Source organism: Mauremys mutica, chromosome 3 (assembly GCF_020497125.1).
Source record: "Mauremys mutica isolate MM-2020 ecotype Southern chromosome 3, ASM2049712v1, whole genome shotgun sequence".
NCBI classification, from domain to species: domain Eukaryota; kingdom Metazoa; phylum Chordata; order Testudines; family Geoemydidae; genus Mauremys; species Mauremys mutica.
Window position 1 is genome coordinate 43217617 of NC_059074.1, and position 18708 is coordinate 43236324.

The 18708-nt window shown below is 37.8% G+C and overlaps 1 protein-coding gene across 1 annotated transcript in view; it reads right to left on the reverse strand.

Annotated features, from left to right (window-relative positions):
• CSMD1 (CUB and Sushi multiple domains 1) overlaps positions 1-18708 on the reverse strand; it is a 1651174-nt gene that overhangs the window by 15814 nt on the left and 1616652 nt on the right. The window contains exons 63-68 of the mRNA XM_045010124.1: positions 18200-18273; positions 13359-13470; positions 11688-11867; positions 9876-9920; positions 2146-2307; positions 65-177 (exon numbers count right to left, since the gene is read on the reverse strand). Of these exons, the coding sequence (XP_044866059.1) occupies positions 65-177; positions 2146-2307; positions 9876-9920; positions 11688-11867; positions 13359-13470; positions 18200-18273 (686 nt within the window). The remainder of the gene's footprint in view (positions 1-64; positions 178-2145; positions 2308-9875; positions 9921-11687; positions 11868-13358; positions 13471-18199; positions 18274-18708) is intronic.

An 18708-nucleotide genomic window follows, 5' to 3' on the forward strand; every position in this document is an offset into this window, starting at 1 on the left:
GATATAGGAAACTAGAGGCTGCCTTAAGCCAAGCAAGCATATTTATAGAGTCTGATTTACTTACATAGCCATCTAGTGCCCAGTTATCATTTTCAAACTTGCTTACAAAAGTTTCCACAGGTCCTTTAATCTGAAAGACTTTTAAAAGCAAATGAGCCTCTTCTTTCTTGTAAACACCTATTAAGAGAAGAGTGTAAAATATGTCTTTTAAACATGTATCCCATGTAGTTAACGTTTAAAATAACATATTTTAATGACCTCCATGAGCCAAAGTACCTAATGTGAAAAATATTCTATGCTACATATGACTTTAGTTCCAGAATATTCTTTGAAGTCTAGGAGTATCTATATCAGGGACTGCTGCACTGGCAGTGAGGGGATAAAATGGGGCCAGCCATCCCTCACCCCAGCACCTTGCTGGACACCCCCACTCTCTGGGGGCACTTGGACCCAGGTGGTGCCTCCCCTCATCTCCCCCCACCCACCACCATGTGGCTTTGGGGGAAAAACTGGAGAAAGAAGTCAGCCAGAGACTACATCTGGTAGCAGAAACAGCCGATGCAGGGACACACGGACACTCAGAAAATTTTCTACAGTTTTGACTGGACTTTCTCTGCCCTATGCCGAGTGGCTGTTTGCTTCAATTTTCTCCTTTCCCCCTTTCCACTCTTCTTTACAGTCTTTTCACCCCAGCTTCACTCCACACTTTGCCACTATTACCTTCTTCTTTTCTGTCTTGTCCCTCTCACTCCTTTTTCTTTCCTTTTCCATTTAGCTTAACCTCCCATGTCACAAAAAATATGTGGAACTAACATGATGTTTTCTCACTTTATCTATTATACTGTTTCCTGTACACTGAGTATGTCTTGTCTATTTAGAGTGTAAACACTTCTGGGAAGAGACTGTCTACTATTCTGTGTCTGTAAAATATCTTTCACAATGTGGCCCCATTTTTGGTTGGCCCTTAAGCACAAACGTAATAAACATGATTAATAGCAGTATGTATTTGTTCTGACTTTGACTTTAACCATAAATTAGCAAGAATACTGGTTTCTCCATGGACAATTTCAGAAATTCTAAATGTGTACTGAAGTCCTGCCTTGTTGCAATAACACTGTCAGTTTAAATTTCAGAGAGGTGTGTTTTACCCCAACAGACTGGAAATAAGGCATACATTTTTAATGAAAGAGCAATTAACCACTGGAACAATTGATTGGATTCACCATCACTGACAATTTTAAATCACAATAGGATGTTTTTTCTAAAAGCTATTCTCTAGGAATTATTTTGGGAAAATCTATGGCCTCTGTTATACAGTAGGTCAGATTACATAATCACAATGGTCCTTCCTTGCCTTGGGCTGTATGAAGTACTGTATTACTATAGTAAACACCAATTTCAATGAAAGATGCCTTTATATGTGGCAGATAACTGCTGCAACACTGCCCCTTACATTCGACCAGGAAAGATGCACCATCTTAGCTGATAATGGCCATTTAAAACATAAATTTGATCAGACTGTTAGTTCAGAACATAAATTAGCATCCCAGAAAGGAACACATAACTTACTATACTCTGTAATTAACCCTACCCATTTTATGTAAGGCTGTTATCAAGATGTCTCTCCTTTAAAACAAAGTAAAAATAATAAACAAATAATATCTTCCTTTATAGACCTTTTGATCTTAACAGATCCTAAAGTGCAGAATAAACTATCTATGGTATGGATGACTTTGCCTACCACTGAAATACAACCACCTTCAGAGTTTAGCATGACAATGGTTCAATAGCACGAAGTGTCACTGCACAACAGCTTGGGACAAGAAATGAAACAAATACATTATTTCAAACTCTGGGAGAATTTAACTAGGCAAAATGTAACTGACCAAGCTGGAATTTGAGCAGGACACTACGTTTACCATTGTTACTGCTGCAAAACACACTGAACGGATTTTTAATGACAATATATTGGTCACGATTTTCATTTTACATAGTGCATAAATGACCCATATCATCAGTTAGAAGATATTAATGATGTGATTCTAATTTTGATGTTTAGTGTTTACAACAGCAGAAAATATGACAAATTGGAACAATTGAAAAAGCAACAAACCAGATATTTCTACTACTTAATTCTAAACCTACCTGATAACTTAAGTTGTACATTGGACGATTCAATGAATGTGGCATTCACCTTGCTGCTTGTGGTATTGAACCAGTCGACTGTTAGAGTAGCAGGTTGCCTTTTCCCTAGATACTCATAAAATCCTTTCCACAATGAATTTATGAAAAATACATCTGAAGGAACTGAACAAATAAGCAATAAACAAAGGAATAAATCACCACAAACCAAAAGTAAAGTAAAATAATCTATTCATCTATCATTATTTATTAAACTTCACATTAAAGCACCCATGCATTGTTCTGAGTGCTTTTACATAAAGATATACAGTATCAGAGACAATGTATATCATGAACTTCCTGCACAGCTTCACATAATATCTTGCTTGCGTGGTACAATAAAAGTCATTATAATAACCCATCAGTCTATATGCCTCAGCAAACCTTCTCCTCGGGACTGAGAAAAAAAGAAGAAAGTTCTTGAGTAGAGGGCCTATTGTAGAGATTGCCCTGCTGGAAGTCCTGTCTCTGCCATGAGCACATTAAACCAGTCTTCTGTGAGCTGCACTAGATGCTAGTGGATTTCAGGTGCAGTTTAAAATGGTGTTGTAAGAAAGCCCTAAATGACTTCCAAGACCAGCTTCCTCCCCATGCCACACTACTCTATTGGTACTCAGTGGAGATGCTAGAGCTGGAACTCCTTCAGTTCAAGGTGAGAGTCCTTTGCATTTGGAATTTACTTTTCCCCTAGTCTGAAATAGCCTGAATCTGTTCTCCCAAGCAGGCTAGGAAGGGAATAATGAATGGAGGTATGTGGGAAGTGGGTATTTTTGTTCATTTTCTTGGCTGTTTTTATTCCGTCCACCCCACCCCACTCTCTGCTATTGGTAGCAGTGAAATTGTTGAATTTCTAAGTTATTAAAGACTGAATTTTAAATATTTGGCAAAGATGTGTACAAATTGGTAGAGGTGACTTTTAGTATTCTTCACTAATTGAAAATAAAAAGAAAACACATATAAAATAAAATCAGAAGAGAACAAATCCATTAGGGAAAATATTTGAATTTTGTGGAAGAGGTATTCTCTGGGATTCTCATTTCCTCCTATACTCTTCCTACATGCCCATTTTCCTCCTACACACATCCCTCAATGGCACAACTCTGTGGCAATACTTTTGAGATGAGGGGGTCTGATTTAAGATGCCAGGATGAAGTAGAGAGAGAAGGGATCCTCCTCTTGCCTGTGCAGCATGCAAAACCCCTGACAGGTAAGGGAATATGGGGACTGACGTCAGATACTCCATGTGATTCTGGGCTGCTTCCATACTAGAGAAACTTCATTTAAAGCTTTCAAGGGGATATTACAAAGTATGAATGATTCATTCATACATCCGACGAAGTGGGTATTCACCCACAAAAGCTCATGCTCCAAAACGTCTGTTAGTTTATAAGGTGCCACAGGACTCTTTGCTGATTTTAAAAAGGCTATTTAAAAAAGTAATAGCTAGAATCCCAGTCTCATAGCATCACAAACCAACTGACAGATCAAGAGACTATTGTAACCTCACATTCACTGGGACACTACAGATGGTGCCCACCAGATAGCCAGATGCTGCTGATGGAAGAGTACAGTATTTTATTCTCCCCGGTTTAACTCTTGAAGTGACCAACTAAGTTTAGTGTATTTCTTTAGACAATTTTAACTTTTCAAAATATAATATAGACCAATAAAATCATATGAATGCTTTCCTCATATTTATTATGGCATGGCACTGGCAATTAATCGTCTAAAAAAGTCACCAACTGGCTCTGCTGCTCGTATCTCGGTCCTAATAATACTGAGTATTAATGTGCACTTAATGAGTATGAGTAACAATAATATTTAGCACTTGTGTCATGCTTTTCACTTTCAGGGAGCTCTACAAACATGAGCAACAAATTCTCAGGTTAACTGTAACATGCTTTGAAAAAATATAAATATAGTTATTACTCTAATATCTTAGGCCCCAGTCCAGCAATGTCATCTTCATGAGTGGGACCCTATGCATAGAAGGAGTACTCCTGTCTTAAATAAGGCTCTGTGGAATCATAGGCATCCTCCCATGCAGATCTTATTTCAAGATTGGGGTCTTATATAACAAAAACCAAACAAAATATTACAACCTTATTTACTTTTTCCCAATGTATTTTATTGTTGAACTCTTACTATTTTGCTCATATACTAGAACAATGCTGCAATATTTAGCTTGCTGGGCAACCATTACATCCAAACAAAAAGAAATCAAGTCTATCTTTAAAAAGCTGTAAAATGCATGAAAATAATGGTATTAATATTAGATTCTGCAAATCCTAAATCTCAGTTTAGGCCCTAAACTATACCAGAGAGTCACTTTAGCTAATAAATCCCCACATTATTCCTGTTGGATAGGTTAGTAAGTGGTGTTATTGCTATTTTAGAGATAATGAATCACAGAGAGTGAATAGTCTAATCCTTTAAGATGCTGCATGCCTCCTCCCAGAGTCTGAAATCATGGACATCTGAGGATGTTTAGGACCTTTTGGACTATGCTGAGCAGAAGCAAGTTTCATGTGGCTTGGCAAAGACCAGAGTGAGTTAGTGTCAGAGTTAGGGCTGCTCACTGTTACATAATCCACATGACACTCCCATACTCAGGAGTCTTGTCATTCCTCCAGCCTTGCCCATCTGGAATGCTATTTATCCAGTGGGGCTGCAGGGATTTCCTTGTAGTTTCTCCTCCTGGTCATCAGAGGACAATGTGGTAAAGAAACTGCAGTCAGCCAAGCTGCTTCTCTTTTTCTGCACTCCTGCTGAAGTCAAACTGGTATGAAGCAACTGGGATAAGGACAATGTACAGATAGCTATGTGCCCCAGTCCCCCACCACCCGGCAGTGAAAGGGCCAGGAGGGGCAGGCAAGGAAGGGGAGAGAGAACAGGGAAGGGATGAAAACAGGAATAAAGAAGAGTGTCATGGCTTTCCAAATCCCTGTAGCTGCTATTGGCTTTTCAAACACCTCACCTAAGTGGTGCAGTGGGACAGGCTCCTTGTACCCCCTGCAGAGAAAAGCCCTGCAGAGGGACACAATTACTTTTTCTAATTGGCAAGAAATATCTAAATAAAAGCAAGTGCACAAAATGTGCCAGATATGCAGAGCTGAGAGTAGAACTCAGGGCACCTGGTTTCTGCTCTGACTATATCTCTGTGCCACAATCTGTGTATCCATCTCATTTATGTAACACATAGTACTATACTAATTATACTAAATTAGTGATTCGGAGCAAACGACAGCAAGGTACTCTGACCCTTTCCCAACTTGTTATAGTTCCAACATGCTGTAATATATTAATTCTTCAGTAGGATTCCTAGACTTCTTGTTCTGGGATACTTCTCTTTCCGTAGGTATGTCACAATTGTGGCTCTCTGTGATAGCAGATTAGAAACCCTGATACTTTAAAAACGTATTAAAAGTATTTTATTTGCTTTTTCTTTTTATTAAATATGCACAAGTGAATTTATGGTTCAGGAAAGTCAGAGGCAAGTAGTACTGATATGAGTTTGCTATAATACTGAGAGGTTCTGTGCAAGATTCCCATGAAAGACCTGACAATATACCTCAGTCCTCACCTAGGCTTCAACACCCTTGCAATTACTGTTGAGCAAAGCTGTCAATTATAGTATGTCACTTTATCCAAAATGATATAGTGGGCTCAATTTTCAGCTGCACTTAGTGCAGCTGAGCAGAGGAAGGGGGGGAAGGTGACTGTAAGATACATTTCTGTTCCTCCAATCTTGGGTTGGCTAAGGGCCAAAAAGCAGCTGCAGCAGCGGGTTGGACTAGCTGACATCCTGAGGTCCCTTCCAACCCTATGATTCTATGATTCATAGGTATCACTGAGCTAGGCAAGGATCAGGTGGAGCACTATGTGCTCCAGCCTGTCCCGCCCTTTTCCAACCCATGGCATGCTGCTCCCTGCCCTCCCCATCCGCTATGTGAGGGCGGTGAGGGAGAGAAGCAGGTGGGATAGAGACACCTATGCTGGCTCTGCTTAGGGTAAATCCATGGCTGCTCCTTTAGAGCATCTTTTTAGCTACTTTGGGAAAAGGCTGTGCAAAGCAGCAAGAAACATGGCTGAAGTCTGAGCCCAGTGTTTGTTTTTTCAAACTTATTTTACATGGATATTATAAGGATTAATTAGATAAAGCTTATAAGATACTATGAAGATTTAAAATACTATATAAATGCTAATTATTATTGCAAGGATAAACTAGAATTAGGGGGAAATCAACCCACTTCATATAGATGGTCACCATCTCTGTGGATATGGGGAAAGCAGTGGAAAGCTTTTGATAAGGTCTCCCACAGTATTCTTGCCAGTAAGTTAAAGAAGTATGGATTAGATGAATGGACTATAAGGCAGATAGAAAGCTGGATAGATTGTCGGGCTCAATGGATAGTGATCAACGGCTCGATGTCTAGTTGGCAGCCAGTATCAAGCGGAGTGCCCCAGCGGTCGGTCCTGGGACCGGTTTTGTTCAACATCTTTATTAATGATCTGGATGATGGGATGGATTGCACCCTCAGCAAATTCGCAGATGACAATAAGCTGGGGGGAGAGGTAGATACACTGGAGGGTAGGGGTAGGGTCTAGAGTGACCTAGACAAATTGGAGGAATGGTCCAAAAGAAATCTGATGAGGTTCAACAAGGACAAGTGCAGAGTCTTGCACTTAGGAAAGAAGAATCCCATGCACTGTTACAGCCTGGGGACCGACTGGCTAAGTAGCAGTTCTGAAGAAAAGGACCTGGGGATTACAGTAGACAAGAAGCTGTATATGAGTCAGCAGTGTGCCCTCGTTGCCAAGAAGGCCAATGGCATATTGGGCTGTTATTAGTAGGAGTATTGCCAGCAGATCGAGGGAAGTGATTATTCCCCTCTATTCGGCACTAGTGAGGCAGCACCTAGAGTATAGCATCCAGTTTTGGTCCTCCCACTGCAGAAGGGATGTGGACAAATTGGAGGGAGTCCAGGGGAGGGCTGAATTATTAGGGGGCTGAAGCACGTGACTTACGAGGAGAGGGAACTGGGGTTCTTTAGTCTGCAGAAGAGAAGAGAAGAGTGAGGGGGAATTTGATAGCAGCCTTCAACTACCTTAAGGGGGTTCCAAAGAGGATGGAGCTTGGCTGTGGGGGGAGGTCAAGGCTGGATATTAGGAAACAGTATTTCACTAGGAGGGTGGTGAAGCACTGGAATGGGTCACCTAAGGAGGTGGTGGAGTCTCCATCCTTAGAGGTTTTTAAGGCCTGGCTTGATAAAGCCCTGGGTGGGATTATTTAGTTGGTGTTGGTCCTGCTTTGAGCAGGGGATTGGACTAGATGACCTCCTGAGGTCTCCTCCAACGCTAATATTCTATGATTCTATTCTATGATTTAAACTCAGGTCTCCAAAGATGGGAGGTTAGTGAACTAACCCACTATGATAAACGGGCTCCAAATTCAGCAGTATTAGTTACACCACATTTTAAAATCAATATGGTTGCAAATGAAACTTTACAGAACGTTACGTGGAGAGGTACTGAGGCAGAGAGGAAACCCAAAAACCATATGCAGAGCTCATATACATGATACAATTCAAAAGTTTTAAAATTATAATTAAAAGTAACAGTTAGTGAAATGTATCAGAGGAGTAGCCATGTTATTCTGGATCTGTAAAAGCAGCAAAGAGTCCTGTGGCACCTTATAGACTAACAGACGTATTGGAGCATTAGCTTTTGTGAGTGAATACCCACTTTGTCAGATGCATGTAGTGGAAATTACCAGAGGCAGGTATAAATATGCAAACAAGAATCAGGCTAGAGATAACAAGGTTAGTTCAATCAGGGAGGATGTGGCCCTCTTCTAGTGGTTGAGGTGTGAACACCAAGGGAGGAGAAACTGCTTTTGTTATTGGCTAGCCATTCACAGACTTTGTTTAATCCGGAGCTGGTGGTGTCAAATTTGCAGATGAACTGAAGATCAGCAGTTTCTCTTTGAAGTCTGGTCCTGCCTCTGGAAATTTCCACTACATGCATCTGATGAAGTGGGTATTCACCCATGAAAGCTCACACTCCAATAAGTCTGTTAGTCGATAAGGTGCCACAGGACTTTTTGCTGCAGTTAGTGAAATATATCTTAAAACTTTCCCCCCCTATTTATTACTGTTATTTACTGTGAATTGTTTGAGTAAACAATGTTATAATTAGTAACATACAATAATCATAATCTTTCATTTTATAAAAATGATTTTTTAAAATAGTTACTTAAATGACTATAAACAACACGAGGTGGTCTGTATTAATGATATTAATGCACTGCTTGGTGAATATAGTTCGAGACACAGCCTCTGAGTGAACTTTAGCTGTATTTTAATTAGACAATGAAACACAATAGACCATGCAGTAGCTGATTAATGCATCCCTTAGCTGTGCAGTGAGGTACAGCCAAGAGCCTCCAGCAAACTAAGGTTGTTTATTAATTAGCATGAATGCACAGTCCACTGTATACTATTGTGATTACTGTAAAAATTGGTGAAATGAACTCATGTATGATCTCAATTGACACTCCTGTTAGCAATCTCAGAAGCAAGGCCAAAGATTACAACTTGGGAGCAGCTCCTGCAGTGCTCTATTATTCTGGGCAGGCCTTTGCTCAATTGTTTGTTGAAAAACTCTGTCTATATAGGTTTCAGAGTGGTAACCATGTTAGTCTGTATCAGCAAAAACAATGAGAAGTCCTTGTGGCACCTTAGAGACTAACAAATGTACTTGGGCATAAGCTTTCATGGAATAGAATCCACTTCATCAGATGCATGGAGTGGAAAATATAGGAGCAGGTATAAATACATGAAAGGGTGGAAGTTGCTTTACCAAGTGTGAGGTCAGCCTAATGAGTCAATTCAATTAACAGCAGGATACCAAGGGAGGAAAAAAATATTTTATATTTTATAAAAGTTATAAAAGTTATTTTTACTCCCCTGAAAGTTTATGCCCAAATACATTTGTTAGTCTCTAAGGTGCCACAAGGACTCATCGTTGTTTCTGTCTATATAAAAAGAGACCACAAAAAAATTAAGTCTAACATGTCCAGTAGGTCAGTGAAAATGCTTGAATATGAAAAAGTGTAGAGTACCAAAATTTCTCCAAAGATGTATATTTTATATTTCTGGTAAAAGCATATAATCAAATGTAGGTAAAATTCAGTTCAAAATCCATCCAACTTCTGTGGCATGGAGGCCAACCTAAGTTCTAAAATGTATTTTTTATTTTTTTTAGGCTTGCCAGAGCTTTCACAATGTGAAAGCCTGATGGATTTATGACCAAACCTAACCTTATATAATTACATTCTATCCTCATTATAAGGCTCTCCATTAGAACACACTAATATAAAACTACCTTTCCTTGTTTCCTGTCTACCTTATACTCTATTATCCTTTTGATTTAAAAACGCCTTTGTACAGTGCTCCAAAAGCTTGTCTTGTATGAGAAATCACTATATAAAAATGATGTTACTATGGAAAGAATTTCAGAGAGTAGGCTTTACATGCCAGTTATTCTTATGAATATCCAGGACAGTTGTCTTCCTTTGTGATGAGTAATGGAATAATTAAGTTAACTGTTAGAAATAGTTTTACTACCCAAAACATACTAGGGTACAAATCAATTTAGTTTATTTAGATCTAAAACTGTTCTGGTATACAAACCTGGAGTTTTAGTTATTGTTTCATTAACTTCTCTCACTCCTTTACCTACAAGTAAAAAAACAAATTATCATTTTTATGAACATATTTATTTTTCTATAGAATGCTAAAACATAATGCTTGATTAAAGCTATTATCCCTCCTATATTTGCAACAGAAATAACTGAAGTTAAAATAACTAGAACATATTACAGATTCAAACCCATACACTCCCACACATTCATTGGGGGAAAGAAAGCCTTGGAAACCAGCACTTTTATTGTGGTAAATTTGTTGACTACAGAGGTAAGTATTTAATGTATTCAGGTCTAAAGTTTATTGTTTTATATCAGTCCCAGTGCTATAAGAGAGAGCCTTATAGTGAGGATGAATTATGTATCTATGCAAGATTAATAACTTATTAAATCAAAATTAAACTACTAGTGAATAATGCTAAGGATATGGCAGTTCCGGCCTCATATTGTTAGGTGCTTGAAAAATACAAAAGTCAGGCAGATAGATTATTCTGTTGTGTACTCTTTTTCTTCACCGGCATACAGTGTGAAATTCACCCCTGTGCAAAAGAGCTCTCAAAAGTCCTATGCACTACTTATGTCTTATTTTGAAGATTTGAGTAACATATAAGTGGTATACTTTGTGTGAACTCTTTGCACAGGGGTGAATTGTACCCTATAACAGCTATATATCAACTCAAACTAGTTGGTTGTTAGCTTGCATGTACATATGAACACTACTGGACAGCTTTTTAAATATCTTGTTTACTGGTCTTAAAAAACAACAAGGGGAAAAAAAGTCTTACGCTTCATTTGAAAGGCTGCACTTTAAAAATATTGCTCAAACAACTTTTCATTAAACTAGTGATATATAGCACCCTTAAAAATTACTTTGCAGGGAACTGGTAATCGAATACAAAGGGCTTTATGTCTAGGTCACAGTTCTTGGTAGCAGTGTTTAAAAGAACAGCACACTCAAGTCTAGTAGCAAAACCAAAAAGGTCTATGTACATTAAGCACATTTTTAGTTCTTTTCTACAGTTGTAAGTTGCATTAAACAAAATGTTACAGGTTGCTAGCCCATAGCACGTAGTCTGGGTTTTCTTGTTTTTTGTTAATTAAAACTGTTAGAAGTTTAAATGGTGCAGAGAAAGAGATTTACAAACCACAATCAAATTAAACATAAGGGCCAAATTTTGCTTTCAGAATTCTGTATCCAGAGTATGCCAGTGGAATTATATCAGATTTACACTTATGTAATCCAGAGCAGAATTTGGCCCAACGGCTTATTTTCAGTTTCATTGAGTTTTATTGTTTGTTTTTATTTCAAAGGAAACACATCCTCCATGGATAAAAAAAAATGCACTTAATATAGCCAACATACCTGCATGATTTCAGAAGCCAGTCTGCTATGAAATAACTTTAAAAAAAAGTTAAAAGCCTACAAATATTGTACATTAAGCACTGAAAAAAAATATTTAAAGAACATAAGATTTGATACAAACTGAGATAAGAAAGAAAATGCACAGTTAAAAGTGACAGCTTGTTTTGAACAAACTGTGGTCTTTTGGTTGAACTTTTTTTTATTATCTGTAGCTATACTTTTTTCCTCAGTGAGTTCAGGATGGTACATTCACTTTGTATGAATTGGTTTGCTCAGTTTATGTCATAATCTGAACACTATTATGACAGTTTGTTTCATTGTAATATTAATTGGTCCAAATTCAACCCTGGTTACATTCTAAAATCAATAGAATTATACTGGGGAAAAAATGAGTCTGATTTCTGTAGAGTGTGATATATCACTTGATCAACAACTTACTTTTACAAATAGGTGGCTTTCCTGTCCATTTCATATCTGGTTTACATGTCCGGTGCTCTGATCCACCAGCAAGAAAAAATCCTGGCTGACAGGTATACACCAAAGTGTAACCTAAAGTAGGAAGATCTATCGCTTTCACATCTACATGCGCTGGTGTCTCTGGTTGTCTGCAAGCATGAGCTGAAAGGGGTTTTTAGAGTTAGCAAAAGCGGCAGCAAACAGTTGTACACAGTATCTATTTACAGAATTTAGAACAAACATATGCCAATCCATTCATTTTCACTTAGCAAACTTTCTACCATTTAAAAAATGGCAAGCAATTTTTATATTTTGAGCAGAAGTAACATTGAGATTTTGTGATTTATTGTTGTGTTGTGGGAAGTTGGAAATAATGATTCCTACTAATATCATCTATTTCTACACAGTACACTGAAGATCCATTATTAAGACAAAGGAGAAAAAGAGTTAAAAGGAAGAAAAGACAAGGCACATGCCATTGCAAATTATTTGGTGATCAGTATTGTATTGTACTGTCATAGCTTCAAGCATCACATAAATTCAGTGTCTGAAACAACCTTGAAAATTACAGTGATTATTGTGCTAAATAAAGTCATTATAAACATCAAATGAAATAAAGGTTCCATAGAAAGGTTTTATCATACTTTACTGGGTATAACAGAAATTGTTGCAATAGACGTCTCAATCTTTCTGCTCCACTTGTCCATTTATAACATCTCAAAATTAATCTGAAATGGGATTAGAATCTAAGGTCATTCGAAACCAGTGGTTCTCAACCAGGAGTACATGTATCCCTGCAGGTAAGCAGAGGTCTTCCAGGAGGTAACTTAACTGCTCTATATATTACCCACTGAAAGTTAAGTATAATATTTATATTCCAATTGATTTTTTTATAATTATATAGTAAAAATGAGAGTAAGAAATTTTTCAATAATAGTGTGCTGTGACACTTTTGTATTTTTATGTCTGATTTTGTAAGCAATTAGTTTTCAAGTGAGGTGAACCTTGTGGGGTACTCAAGACAACTCAAACTCCTGAAAAGGTATAATAGTCTGGAAAAGTTGAGAGTCACTGCTCTAATGTATTATTTTTATTTTAGATCAGTGTATTTATTGGAGCAGTTCACTGATGTACTCCAACCATCACAGAAATCCAAATATATTGATCTTCCAGCTTCCCACTTGGAGTCCAGAAAAGCTGTGGAGTGATGAGTCATACTTCATAGCTCACAGAAGACTAGCCAACAAAATGTTCCTATACATACAGTGTGCCGTATTCTGTTCTCAATGACACTCATATAAACACAAAAAACCTACATTAACTTTAGTAGAGTTATCACAGATTTGCTCTGGTGTCACTGAAAGCAGAATTTAGCCCAATACAGTTGATACAGTGACAGTGAGCACAATTATAAAGATACCATTTGTCAACAGTCATCACACCATGGCACCTGACACACAGAAATGTACTGCTACATTTAGAATAGTAAACTACTGCAGTAAACTACATAGTCTCTGTTGGCATACTCTGACTTTGAGACAGTGGGAAGTGTGTTGCATATTATCTACCACATGAGATTAAAAAGTGTACTGATTTATTTCTCTGTCAAAGACTATATCACATGTAAATTTTAAAGAAAAAAAAAGGACTTACGAATGCATTCAGACTGTATACCACTCCAAGTTAAGTTTGCAAGACAAGATCGAGTAGTAGAGCCTTGAATATGATAACCCTTCCTACATCTGAAAAAGACTGTGCTTCCAACCTGCAGGATCAAAAGTAGAATATAAGAGAAAACAGGAAACCAGCATTTCTAATCAGTTGACAGCATAGTGATATGCTGCTAGGGAGATTTAAAAAAAAAATTCTTCCATATATCATCAGTTTGCAGTTTACAGATTTAGACTTTTTCCTTATGCAATCAAAGTCTCATCCATGATGGTAAAACTGAATTTACCGGACAATTATAGGTGGAAAAATGTGGATCAGACTGGACACACGAAAAGGAACTACACTCTATACACTCTCAACTTTCTAGTCTACCAATGTGTGACAGAAGCAACTAAAATGTGTGACAAATGACCAAAATGGTATCACTACACATTGCACTATATTTGACTCACCATAACTAGAAAACCTGTTTTTAAAGATTTTTTCTCACTATATGTATTAGTAAGCCAGTTGTTTAAAAAGAAAATAGGAAAATACAAATTCTATCCTCTGCAATGATAAAAGATCTCTTGCAGTTGCACCTGCAGTTAAATTCATACAGAAAATTATGGGCATAATTGTTTATGCTACATTTGTGACTATGTACTACCTAAATTCTGCTTCAGATGCTCAAGAAGCAGAGTGATGATTGACAGGATTGAAAGATGTACTGTGATTAAGTGGGATGAGAAAACAGTAAGGGATGCAATATCTATTAGAAAGAGTAGAACAGTAGACTGTAAGTGAAGAAAGCGGTTCTAAGAAAAGTGGTCATAAAGGTGAGAAAATACCACTTTCTTTACAATTCTTTTGAGGAAAGAAAACAAAGAAATGAGATATGAATCTATGAAATTCCTATGTTCTGAGGCCAGAAGGGACCATTGTGATTCTCTGTTTTCTCCTTCATACCACACTCTATAGGACTTCTTTGAATTAGTTTTGTTTTAACTACAGCGTATCTTTTAGGAAAAAAACGATCAAATCTTGATTTTAAAATGGCCAGTGAGGAAGCATCTATCAGAATCCTTGGTATGGTGTTCCAATAGTTGATTACCCTCATTGTTAAAAATATGCACCTTACTTGCAGGCTGAATTGGTCTAGCTCAGTGACGGGCAACTTACGGCCCTTCAGGGTAATCCATTGGTGGGCCATGAGGCAGTTTGTTTACACTAGCACAGCTGCCCGCAGATCTCAGTGTCCATTGTTCACCGTTCTTGGCCAATGGGAGCTGCAGGAAGCAGCGTGGGCTGCAGAGACATGCTGGCTGCTGCTTCCCGCAGCTCCCATTTGCTAGGAACGATGAACCGCGACCACTGGGATCTGCGGGCAGCTGTGCCAATGTAAACAGTCTTGAGGCCCATGAGCAGATTACCCTGACAGGTCTCAGGTTGCCCACCACTGGTCTATCTTCATAGGATTTTATTATACTTTTGTCTGCCAGACTGAAGAGCCCATTATCAGATTTCTGTTCCCCATGTAGGTACTTACAGACCTTAATCAAGTTTCCCTTTAACCTTCTCTTTGTCATGCTAAATAGATTAAGCTTCTTGAATCTATCACTATACAACAGGCTTTCCAATGCTTTAATCATTTTTGTGGCTCTTCTCTGAAACTTCTTCAATTTATCAACATGCTCCTTGAATTGTGGATACCAGAACTATACAGTATTCCAACAGCAGTTGCACCATTCCAAATTCATAACAGAAAGTGTCAATCTAAAACAACCACTCTGTTCCTACTTGAGATTCCCCTGTTAATACAGCCTTGCATTAGTCATTTTGGCCATAGCATCCCACTGGGAGCTCAAATTCAGCTGATTACCTCCCATGACCCCCCAATCTTTTTCAGGATAGCCGTTTCCCAGGATAGCCTAATTCTGTTGCTAGATGTACACATGTACATTTGGCTATATTAAAACACATATTGTTTGCTTGCTGGTGACAAATGACAGAATGGAAATGGCAGAAGGCAATTACAGGGAAAAAACTAGAATAGGTGGATTTGATGATAGAAATGATAAAAGGGGCCAAGAGGTAAGGAAGTAGGTCAGGACAACTGAGGATGGAGAACTGTCCATTGAGGAAGTGCTTTTGCTGAGAGAGGAGATGAATTGGTGATAGATTTAATGAAGGAGAAAGGGAAGAGATGTAGATTATAACAATATGGATAAGTACAAATGGATATTAATATGTAGCATGCAAGTGAATAATATTTAATATAAAATAAAATAATATACTGCCAAGTTATAGCACCTTTCGTCTGAAGATCTCAATGGACACTACAGAGGAATATAAGTATTATCAAAGTAAGTGTATATACTGGGAACAGAGGCAAGAGAAACTAAAGAACTAAAGCCAACATTTTCAAATGTTGGTGCCTAACATAAAATCTATATTTAGACATCTAAAGAGAGGTGGCTTGATGATCCCAGGCGCACAGCATCTACAATCCAATGCTATCTGAAGTGGGTCTGAAAATTAGGACACTTTTGTTAAATGTCTAATTACTGGTATGGATTTTCTTCCCTAAGTTTTTTGCACCCATGTCTGAAAATTTCCATCTCAGTGACATGTCCAAACACATGCAAAGAGAGGGTGGTAGAGTCTAGAACAGAATGTAGCTCTTCTGACTCTTAAGTGCTCTTGCTTTTTTGTAAAAATATTGTCAATTATGATACTAGTGAACACCAGTATGAGTTTCACCATAAATTGGAATTTCACAACAGAAAGTGTCAATCTAGAAGGGATTTAAATAGGGAAAGGAAAAATGGCATGTCTATGCTCAAGCCAGTAATAGAGTTATGTATCTTATTTTCAATCTTCAGAAGGAATAAAGTAATTTACTCTTCATATTGCTCTGCTGAGAAAGGGTTGGAGGTGTGTATGCATTTGTATAGCAGGGCATGAAATACAGCTATCTGAAAATGACCTCAGATAAGTCAGAGATGATGCTGGTAGGCACAGATAAACACCTCAAAGAACATCTTTCTCTAATGAGGTCATCTACCTACAGATTGTTAAAAGCTGACTCCCAGCAGTGGTGTCCTATTGAGTACTTCACTAAAACTGGATATTCAAATAATCACAGCTGCAAAATACGTCCCCTTCCATCAGTAGCATCCAAAAACTGCATTCTATCCTATCAGACTGACCTGACACAGTGATGCAAGCATTTATGATGTCAAGGTTCTATTACTACAAGTAGTTATATCTAGAAATGAAACCCTGAGCAACCTAAGACCAAAATAGGCATTAAGAGTTACCAGTGCCTTCAATAGTAAATGAGGAGAGAAACTATATATTCTGGAGAAATCAGTGATAGAGTGTGAGTTGGTGCAATTATGATCCGTATATTAATGGGAACTGGTGATACAGGTGGATGTATGAGATAGAAGGGATGCAATTTAATCAAGACGTTCAGAAAGGCTAGAGTTATAGGAGAAGTGCAGGCTAAGAAAGCTCAAGAGATAACTGACTGGAGAGAAATCATATGTCCAGGAGTTGATAGAAATAGGCAGGGAAATTTAGGGACAGCAGAGATTAACTGAAAGACGGTTACTGTATTCACTATAGTAAACAAATTCCAAAGTAAAATTTCACTAACAATTTATATTCTGATAGAATCCTAAATAATTCTCATCAGTCCGAACGTTGAATTACAATGACTCATTATGGCAGTTATGTACTTTTGTTATATATTCTCAATTTCTTTCAAGACAGATGATTAATAAAATAATATTTCATGCAGAATTAAGGCATTATAAGGATGACAATCATCAAAGATAATTTTGATCATCATGCAGACTAACTTGAGCTTCTGTGTTTGTGCATGGAATTCAATATGATTTCATAATTGAATTAATCTACTTGATGGCATGTGGCAGGGTCTGAACAAAGCCCTGAGAAGTCAATGGGACTTCTTCCAGTGATAGGGTACCCAGAAGATAACTTCAAAATATCGGGACCGTAGCAGAGGGAGCGCCTTTTCAATTGTTATACTCACCGCGTCCGGATCTTCGACAGCATTTTGGCGGCGGGTAATAAATCTTGCCACCAAAGAAAGAAGTACCCCCCGCCGAAATGCTGCCAAAGACCATCAGTGACTGAAGGACCAGCCCGCCAAAGACACGGATGTGCCGGGTGAGTGTAACAATTGCTCCCCCTGCCTCTCACCACTGCCTAAGCAGAAAATAAATAAATAAATAAATAAATAAAAATGGGCCGCCGCGCCTGAAACAAAATATCGGGCGGGATGAGGGACAAACTGCTCAATATCGGGACAGTCCCAATTTTATCGGGATGTCTGGTCACCCTATCCAGTGACTTGAATGTCCTTTTGATCAGGAACTTAGTATATCAGTTATTTACTCACAGTTTGTTAAAGTACGTAACAGCTACTGGTATAGAACAAAACAATTTAATCTGAGGAGGAAAAAAATCAAATAACCTTGTAGGGATATAGCTAAAACACTGCATGTGCAAAATAATTATTGTCCACCCAAAGGTCTATACCATGTCATTAATTTTTAAGCAAAACTCCTCACTTATTTCAGTGGGGAATTCTACTAAAAACTTATGACATGATAAATTCTAAAAATTGTCGGTTCTTTGCTAAAACTCCATATAAAAACAATAACTGAAGAGGAAGCCTGAGGTTTTAGTAAAAAAGGAATTTGAAAGTGATAAACATTATTTTAAACATTTAAAGCTAAAAATAATTTAACATACATTAATATTAAATGCATTCCAATTTCAGTATATTAGTAAATAAAAAAGCTTCCTACCTCATAACCCCTAGAATTGTTCTGTATTCCATAAGGTGGAGTACCAGGATCTGTGCAAGTGTTATGGGCTGGATCTAAATTTTAAAATGGAAAACACAGGAGATGTTATTTCAGTTTAAATTTTCAAAGATAAATTAAATCCACATAAAATTACATTATTTTGTTTGCCTTTCATTAAGTAATTCACAAGTAATTACAAGTAATTCACGATGATCGTTTTAGCAGCATAGAGATTTCAGTACTGGGATTTTTTTTTTAGACAACTGACCCCTTTGACTCTTGTGGGATACACAGCATACTGTGTCAGCCAAAAGCATTATGCATAACGCAGATGTAACATTGAGAGGAATCTTTCCCTCCTAGTGTTCTTTTCCTAGGAACCACAGAGTTCCATATTCCAGAAACCATATTTCTGAAAACCAACACTGTTTATTCATAAAATTATTTGCCAGAAACACTTTTTTGTGACCATGAAAGCATATGCTTTAAAAGAGGCCAAGAAACTCAGC